We start from the raw sequence: 9,673 nt of genomic DNA, 5'->3' as shown, positions 1-9,673 counted from the left end.
TTCATTATGAATTCTAGGGGTAAATTCTCTCTTATATCTTTCTGCCAATATGTAGCATATTTCCTTTTTTTCATTCGTTAATTTCTCTTCAATTCTTAGAGGGCCTATTTCTATTCTTCTTTTATTCATCTTTTATTGCATACGAGTACAATAGTTTGGGGTTTTGCTTGATATTTACTAGGGTTTTTTCTTCCAAGTCCCGTTTTACATTTTCTTTTGATTGTAAAATCTTTTGTTCTGCATTTTCTATCTTACTTTTTAGTTCCATCACTTTCCACGCATTTTTTTCTTTTGCAAGACCTTTTTTCCATTTTCTGATATTCTGGAACAAGATCCTTCTGTCTCTTGGTATGCATGACTGAAGTTTACTTTTCTTCTTCGGTATATATTTATCCACTATTTTCTATAATATTTTATATAATATCTCCATACTGACCTGTATATCATCATTTAGGAAAATGTTATCCCAATCTTTGTTTAATTCTTCATTTATTTCTGGCCATTTTATATTTTTACTGTAGAAATTGTATTTTCCATATCCTTCCCACTTTTTCATCTCTTGCTTATCTCTGTTTTCACTTGCTTTGGAATGGACTGTTAATTCTATGACATTATGGTCTGAAATACTCGCATTATAAACTATTATTTCTTTAACATAATTCACCTCGTTCACAAATACTAGGTCTAAAGTATTTTCCTTTCTTGTTGGCAGGTGATTTATTTGTTGAATGTTGTATTATAGTAGCATATCTAATAGCTTTTCGAATTGCTTCTTATCTTCTGCACTATTATTACTCTCTTTTTTATATGTATAAATACAACCACAATCTCCTATTCGTTCTTTCCAATCAATGAAAGGAAAGTTAAAGTCTCCGGATAGGAGAATAGTCCAGTCCTTGTAATTTCTACATATATCATCCAATTTTTCTATTATTGTGTCAAACTCTTTAGTATTAGGGGGTCTATATGTTACTATGTTCATTAATTTTTCAGATTCAAATTCTACCGGTACTAGTTCACATTTTGAGTTACTATATTTCTCATATATTTTTACTTGTTTTATGTCTTTCCCATATATCGCGGTTCCTCCTTGATTAATATTTTTTTTCTATCTGATCTATGAGTTTGGAACCCTTTTATTTGATCATCATTGCCAGTCTCTTGGGAATACCAGAGAGAGAGAGAGAGAGAGAGAGAGAGAGAGAGAGAGAGAGAGAGAGAGAGAAGGAAAACAAAAGTAAAATTGGCAAGAAGGTGAGGACGGGGAGGCAAGCTGGGAAAATCTGCATACGGCAAATGGCGTTTGTGCCCGTTGATATGCCAACGTGTTATTGAAAGGGTATTCGCATAAAAATAGGGTATGCGTTCCACTCTCTCTCTCTCTCTCTACAAATCTATATTTGATAAGGCCAGTTAAACTTTTCTTTGAGGAGGTTTTATCTGTCTGAAACTTTGGCAACAATAATTCTGTTCCATTTATTTCACTCTAATGCTTCTCTCTCTCTCTCTCTCTCTCTCTCTCTCTCTCTCTCTCTCTCTCTCTCTCTCTCAGCTGGAGAATTCATGAAGACACCTCGTATTTGACTTTATCAACCTTCAATTTTTCTGAACGCTGAAATGTGTTGCTTATCATTTTTATATTCGTTTTATAATCAGTTGAATTAATATTATATATATATTTATATGTTGTATGATAGAGATGTAATATGACCCTGTTTGTGCGTGTGTGTGTGTGGGTGTGTGTTTGTGTGTACGTATGTTTGCTCTATATAGCCATACACATTGATTTAAGCTGCAATGACACCCTATTATTCGTTGCAAGCAGTTGGAAACCCTTTAAAAAACTCGTAACACAAATAGCAAGCCTTTCTTAGCGACGCCTCTGCTGTTTCTTTTGTTTCTTAGTGGAATTTTTTATTTTTTACCTTCTTATTTATTTATTTATTTTTTTGTGGATCTGGTTACATAATCGCATTCACCTCCTTCTCCGCTGTTTAGCGAATTCCTTGTTCCTTTCTCTACTTCTTCTTCTTCTTCTTATCTTCGTTTCTTCTTCCTCACGACTCACGCTGATTCATGACTCACGACTCACGCTGACTTCCGCCTCATGCTGACTCTTGGTTTTAAGCTGACTTGCGACTGAAGCTGATTCACGACTCACGCTGACTCATAACGGCTAACGACTCACGCTGACTCATGACTCACGCGTCATGCTGACTATTGGCCTTATGCTGACTCACGACTCAAGCTAGTTCACGACACATGCTGACTCGTGACGGCTAACGAATCACGCCGACTAGCGACTCACGCTGACTCACGACTCACGCTGACTCACGACTCACGCCAACTAACGAATCATGCTGATTCATGTCCTCACGGGGGAGTGGGTGGGGATCGCGACTCACACGCTGACGTGGAGTTTAAACCCTGGAACAGGAACGACGTCTCCGCGAATTAAGAGCGATAAGAAAAGATAAATAATAATAAAAAGGAAAATCGTTCATCAAATGTACATTTTGCCTTGAAAGATAGATAAATGTAATCGGTCGCTAAGGTGAATAATAAAAGATTAAAACAGCATTTGGTTCATTTCATTCCTGCAACCTTTGTGCTGTGATAAGCGTGAGAATATATTCTCGGGGATTCCAGTTTACTTGAAGAGACACATCTCGAGTGAGCGTTAGTCTATATCCTGATTTCCACGAAGCCACAGGTAAGTAAGCCCTGCTACTGTCCTACTTCTGGAGAACTCTAAAGTTAGTCTCGTCGTATTAGATTAGAGCTGCATTTTTTCTTTAGCTTTTAGCGTGCATCTTTTGTTGGAAATTTTGGTAGCTTGAACTCGTGCGTATGCGTGTGTGTGTTTATATTCCCTAACCCACGTTTTTTGTTTTTTTTTTTGTTTGGCAGGTATGGAGCCAAAACTGCGTTCCATCTTCGCCTTGTTGCTGACCCTAGCAGCAGCTCTCTATTGTCAGTCAGCCACTCCGGAGAAACTGTCTGGTGAGTAGTCGCTGAGGCTATTAAAAATTGCAGTTTCAATTTGCACAACTGCTGCTAATCCATTGCCTTCTTCTTCTTCTCCTTCTTCTTCTTCTATGAAATCCTTATTCCATTTTCTTCAGTGAATGTTACTGCAATATATGATATATAAGGACAATTTCTGTCTCTGTACGTTTGTTTGTACACTATGCACGCCCAGACTATGACACCTAGGGCTACCAAATTTTTACCATAGACTCCCCTCCCCCCAAGGAAGGTTTTAGTCAAAACCCGAAATTCGAGGGCAGTTTCTAAGGGGGGATCATACCCCCTCATTTTATACAACTTTCAGAGTTGAAGTCTATGTAGATGTGTATCTATAAGTACAAACAGGCTCCCCACAATATGGGGGCCATAGGGCATCCTCAGAAGTATTTGGGGGTGGGCGGGGGGAACTCCAGCTATTTAATATAAATACAGAATCTGCCAATCACCGTTTACCAGATACTTAAGTAACTGTAATAACCACAGTTCCATCGTAATTTCTACGTCGAAGTCTTCACATGATTCTTATTTATTCATTTATTTATTTATTTATTTATTTATTTATTTTGAGAGAGAGAATATGAAGTCATTCTGACTTCCGAAGCGGGATTCGAACCTGCATCCAGTGTATCAGAACGAACGAGGTGACGTTACCGACCCGACCACGAGACGGGCGCAAACGTATGGCAATACTGAATCTCAGTGTAGAACTCTCCTGGTAATTTATATGATGGTTCGTTTATCGAATGATTTTTATTATTTTTTCTTCAGTCCAAAACATTTCAAACTTTAGAATCCTCGTCTTGCCCTCTCCTCCAGACGACTTCGGAGCCGTGAAAGGAAGGCAGAAGGTGAAGTACGTGGGCGCCGTTCTGGAATACGAACCGTACATCGACTGGAAGGACGGAGGCGAAGAGATCGTCAGAGAGAACTCAAGGATCATCGCCGAATACGCAGCCGACGCCAAGTCTCAGGTCAATCGATTGTCCCTGTCTTTTTCCAGTTGGTGGGTCAAAGGTGTGGGGGTCAGGGGAGGGGGATTTAGAATTCATCTGTCATTCCCAAGGGTCTTTGCGGCGTTCCTAAGGCCGCTAGCTGCAGCCCCTTTCATTCCCTTTGCTGTAACTCCAGTTCCTATTCTCTTTGTTCCATTTCAGTTTCCTGTCCTGAATCTCGTGGTGCAACTGCTCTGAGGCTTTCTGCCTAATGCCTCTGAAACCTCTTTACTCTCCATTTCCGTTTCAGCACTGAATGACCTCATCAGGTCCCAGCGCTAGGCCTCTGACCTTAAATTATAGATTCCATTGCCATCTGATGTATGATCGTAAAAAAGCAATATAATATGTAAAATTGTACTGGTACTTCGAATAATGCAATGAAGGGGTTGCAGCTAGGGACCGAAGGCACGCTGCAAAGGATCTCGAGTCATGCCTACAGAGTTTATTATATTCTGACACTTGATTATAGAATTTGTTGTATTCTGAAACTTAATTAATGAATTTGTTGTATTCTGACACTTAATTAATGAATTTGTTGTATTCTGACACTTGATTATAGAGTTTGTTGTATTCTGACACTTGATTATAGTGTAAAGTATTCTAAAACTTGTTTATAGAGTTTATTGTATTCGGACACTTGTATATAGAATTTATAGTATTTTGACACTTGATTATAGCGTAGAGTATTCTAAAACTTGATTATAGTGCAAGGGATTCTATAACTTGCTTATCTTGCTTACAGGGTTCATCGTATTCTGAAACTTGATTATAGACTTTGTTGTATTCTGACACTTGTTTATAGAATTTGTTGTATTCTGGCACTTGATTACATTATCCCCGTGGGAAGATTAGTGAAAGGGGACATCTTGCGAGACCTGAAAACAACAGATGTTCAGTTTACATAACATGACATCATATCAGGAAGGATAGAAGCGCCTTCCTTAATGTTCTTAATGATAAAAAAGTTGCATTTAGTGACTGATAAAGAGAAATACGTACTTGAAAAAAAAACAGGTCTGAATGTAAATAATGATTTACTCTTTGTGTTCTGTGCTTATTTCTTCTAGATTTATTTTGATTAATTTTTTTTTTTATTCTGAAGGGCGCGGACATCATCATAGCTCCGGAGTATGGCCTCACCGGCTTGGAAATGCACATCCTGAGACCGAAGGAGCTTTTCTCTCTGATGCAATATGTCCCAGATCCAGGTCTCAGCGTCGTCCCCTGCACGACTCCAGTGGATCCACCAAATGTCGTCGTGAGTATTCATGCTAGCTTTGCCTTGATCTGTGTAATGCTTATGATGCAAGTTTTCAAGACTTAGGAAACCAATCTGTGTGTCGTTCTTCCAGGCCGTCCAAGACTTGAGCTTCTTGGAAACCAATTTGTGTATCATTCTTCCAGGCCGTCCAAGATTTGAGTTGCTCTGCCAAAGAGAACGCGATGTACATCGTGGTGGATGTTGCAGAGGCCAGCCCTTGCTCCCCGGACGTCCGCAATCCCTTCAACAACACCTTGGACACTTCGAGGGACTGTCCCAAATCGGGCTACATCTACTACAACACCCAGGTGGTCTTCGACAGGAGCGGAGCTGTGATCGCAAGGTACAAAGACCGCGAGCTTGTCTCGATTTGTCTATACTTCAATTTTTATCAGTTTTATTTATTCATTCGTTCATTCGCATTTCTCCTCTACCAGCCGGACGTCTTTCTGTATTTCTCTTCCTAATTTTTTTATTTCTGTGGAGTGAACGCCTTAATATTCTTTCTTTGGAAGATGGAATTGAACATCAGTGGTCCCTGTGGTGGTAGGCTTGCTCCATATGGACAGGGTTCATCTAATAATAATAATATAATAATAATAATAATAATAATAATAATAATAATAATTCTAGTGAATGTTATTATTATTATTATTATTATTATTATTATTCAGAAAATGAACCCTATTCATATGCAATAAGTCCACCACAGGGTCCACTGACTTGCGATTCGAGCTTCCCAAGAATATTAAGGCGTTCATTCGAAAGCTTAGTTAACAGAAGTTAAACTGGGAAACAAAGAAAAAAGGAGTTGGCATGGTGCACTGTAGGCATAGCTGAAGAAGGTTCTTTGCAGCTTGTCCCCTAGCTGCGACACCTCGCTCATTCCTTTTACTGTACCTCCGTTCATATTCTCTTTCTTCCATCCTCCTCTCCTCGACCCTCTCTTGACGATTGTTTCAGAGAGCAACTGCTCCTCAAGGATTTCCTCCTGCCATTTCCGTCCCAAGTCTGAATGACCTCGTAGGTCCCAGCGCTTGTCCTTTTGCCCTAAATTCCAAGTTCCTTCTCCCTTTTCAGGTACAGAAAGCAAAACTTGTTCATGGAACCACAGTTCCAGAGCGGACTGGATCCAGTAGAGAGCGCCATTTTCACAACCGACTTCAATGTTACGTTCACCCTGCAGGTGGGAACAGAGAGAGAGAGAGAGAGAGAGAGAGAGAGAGAGAGAGAGAGGTTTCAACTGTATTGCAAAACCTGTTAATTAACCTTTCAGGGGAGTGATCTGCACTTTTACTAACGAAAGGGCAAAGGTATATATTAGCCGGTATATAATGCAGACAACAGTTTTATTTATTTTTATCTTTTTAAAAGCAAATGTTGTGATCATCAATTAACTTACTCCTATTACTACAGGTCTTCTTATAGATCTTACCCACGTCAAGGGTCAGGCTGAAAACGAAAAAACTAATTTGATGTTTTTTTTTTGGTAGCTTTTTGAAAACCTTGGTTCGTGGTAAGATTACAAACAGCTAAGAAAAAATTATATACTAAATTCAATATCTTATGTGAATCCGTGTAAAACCTTTTAAAACTTTCATATAATAATAATAATAATAATAATAATAATAATAATAATAATAATAATAATAATATAATGACAATCACTAGAATGGTGAGGAAGTCTGCAATGATATTGTAAATATATATATATATATATATATATATATATATATATATATATATATATATATATTTATAGCCTAAAATTTACTTATATATATATATATATATATATATATATATATATATATATATATATATATATTTACACCGTCGGCATCGTGGATTTTTTTTCCAAACAAAACTGGACAAAATGGGATAGCAGTAAGGATACTTGAAACATCAGTTGCATAGATGCTTGAAACGTCAGTTGTATAGACACTATAAAATCAGCTGCATATACAATTAAAACGTCAGTTATTTAGATACTTAAACCATCAGTTGTATAGTTACTTGAAACGTCAGATTTATACATACTTAAAACGTCAATTGTATAGATACTTAAACCATCAGATGTATAGATACTTAAACCATCAGTTGTATAGAAACTAGAAACGTCATTTGTATAGATACCTGAAATGTTAGTAACTAATTGAATACGTTCCCCAAGATAGATGATTTCTTTATAAGTTCTGCGACCATAGAAGGGCAAGACTTCTTTTTTTTGCTGTTACAGATTTGCTTCGACATATGCTTCGCAAACCCTGGGTTGAAGAACATTGCGAAATACGATATATATGATGTGGCCATGAGTACTGCCTGGGTTGATGTCCTTCCTTTCTTCCTAGGTAATGAAAAAACCAGTTTATATATATATATATATATATATATATATATATTATATATATATATATATATAATATTATTGTATACAAAGGGATGGCTTAGTTAGCAATAAAGATATATTTGTATACATATAAAAATAGTTAACACAATCAAATGCGGAGCGGAAATAAATTTCTGACGCACATCAAGGTCGAACTCAAGGTTTTCAATTGAAAGACCTGAGTTCGATCCTGATGTGAATCAGAAAGTTATATATATACTATACATACACTTTTCTTTTCTTTTTTGTTACAGCACCGTCGGTTCAGAATGCATGGAGCCGATCCTTAGGGGTCAACCTTCTAGTCTCGGGATATCATAACCCGGAAAAATCGAAGCTGGGCTCGGGGATTTACCAAGGGCCGCCGGATGCTCGGGAGATCACCTACATCTCCGATCCGGATTCTGGATCGAGGCTCCTAGTTTCGGAGGTAGAAACATACGAGTCTGAAGCCAGGCGCTTCGATCGGGATACTGATTTGAGGCTTCTGTTTCCGGAGGTGGAAACATACGAGTCTGAAGCCAGGCCCTTCGATCCAGATACCGATTCTAGGCTCCTGTTTCCAGAGGTAGACATGTACGCGTCTGAAGATGAGCGCTTCTTCAGAGTTTCAAGGAAGGAGCACGGACGAAATAACAGAAGTCACAAGCCGTTCGCTGCAGAGGAATATAGCAGAGAGCAGAGCAGAAACCTCACCGTCTACTTCGACGACATTTCGATGTATGCTAACGTGCCCCTCGTCCATGAAGGAGACGCCCCCCAACAGGCCAAGGCCTGTCACGATGATGGCTTCTGCTGCAGCCTCTCCTACTACCCGACGGGGAAACTCAACTACAGCCTCGTAGCATACAGCGGAATGGTCCTGGAAATGCTGCCGTACCACATCTACAGCCAGGTCTGCGCCGTTCTCTGGTGCCAGACGGATGACGTCAATACCTGCACGCACGTTGAGGAAGGGCTTCCGGAAAGCGACACCTTTGGAGCATTCAAGCTGAGTGCTCCCTTCGATACTGGCTGTGTCTACCCTTCTCTGGTCCACAGGAACTTCAGCCTCGCTGAAAACAGTCTGTACAGTTTTCCTGACAATCCGCAGTTAACTTCATCCACCGAGGGTGGAATACTGTTCACTTTATCCACTGGGGGCCCTGTGACTGATTTGCTCGTCACTGCAATGTTTGGGCGTTGGTATTCACGAGATGATGGAGGCAACCATACTTCTGCCTGCTGAATATGATTTCAACAGTACGTATATATATATATATATATATATATATAGATATATATATATATTAATATATATATATATAGTATATGCAAACCTAACCATATAAAAATAAATTTAAACAAGTCAATTATAACAAAATCACTCATTCATACATATATACAGACATATATATATATACATATATGTATACACACACACATATATATTATATATATATAATATATATATATCATATATATATATATTTTATATACATTATATATATTTTTACGTATTAAGCTGGCCTTGAGAGAGGCTATATACGTAAACGGAAATAATTGAGGGAGGACAGAAGGAAATTAATCGAACTTACCGTAAAACTGATAATTAGTGATAATTTCTTTAGAGGGAAAGGTCGCCAGAAAACTCAGCTCGTTACTTTACAGCTATTTATTTACAAAAAAGGCCCTTGCTGGCCTGGAGAAAAGGTAAATGCAGCGTCCACACGTTGGGACCTATATATCTCTCACAAATGGATAATAGCTGGCTCAAAATGGATTTGTGGAGCTGGTTTCATAAACTTGGGTAATGCAACACTTGCGGGCAGAGAGACATGACACGTGGCTCAAGGAATCTGGAAAAGAATCCCAGATTAGACGAGATAAAAGGAAAAAAGGATTTCTTTTTATCAGTTACTATTAGCAATTCGTTCTCTAACACTGGGGAAAAGGAACTGTTTAATGTTTCACTGAGGTATGCAATGACTTCATTCGTCTGGGACGATCACACAAGGG

General features: G+C 38.5%; 1 protein-coding gene across 1 annotated transcript; it reads left to right on the top strand.

The window, feature by feature from the left end:
• The first annotated feature begins 2,692 nt into the window (after positions 1–2,692).
• On the top strand, positions 2,693–8,972 carry LOC135204321 (pantetheinase-like). Its single transcript, XM_064234500.1, has 8 exons — positions 2,693–2,713; positions 2,911–3,003; positions 3,847–4,001; positions 5,128–5,283; positions 5,430–5,629; positions 6,367–6,472; positions 7,526–7,637; positions 7,930–8,972. Exons 2-8 carry the CDS (start codon positions 2,913–2,915, stop codon positions 8,901–8,903), a joined length of 1,794 nt encoding a protein of 597 aa, XP_064090570.1. The 5' UTR covers positions 2,693–2,713; positions 2,911–2,912; the 3' UTR covers positions 8,904–8,972.
• The last annotated feature ends 701 nt before the right edge of the window (positions 8,973–9,673 follow it).

The sequence above is a fragment of the Macrobrachium nipponense genome, chromosome 44, assembly GCF_015104395.2.
Source record: "Macrobrachium nipponense isolate FS-2020 chromosome 44, ASM1510439v2, whole genome shotgun sequence".
In the NCBI taxonomy this organism is placed as follows: domain Eukaryota; kingdom Metazoa; phylum Arthropoda; class Malacostraca; order Decapoda; family Palaemonidae; genus Macrobrachium; species Macrobrachium nipponense.
Note: the sequence above shows the minus strand (reverse complement) of the source record. Positions and strands in the feature narration are given on the sequence as shown.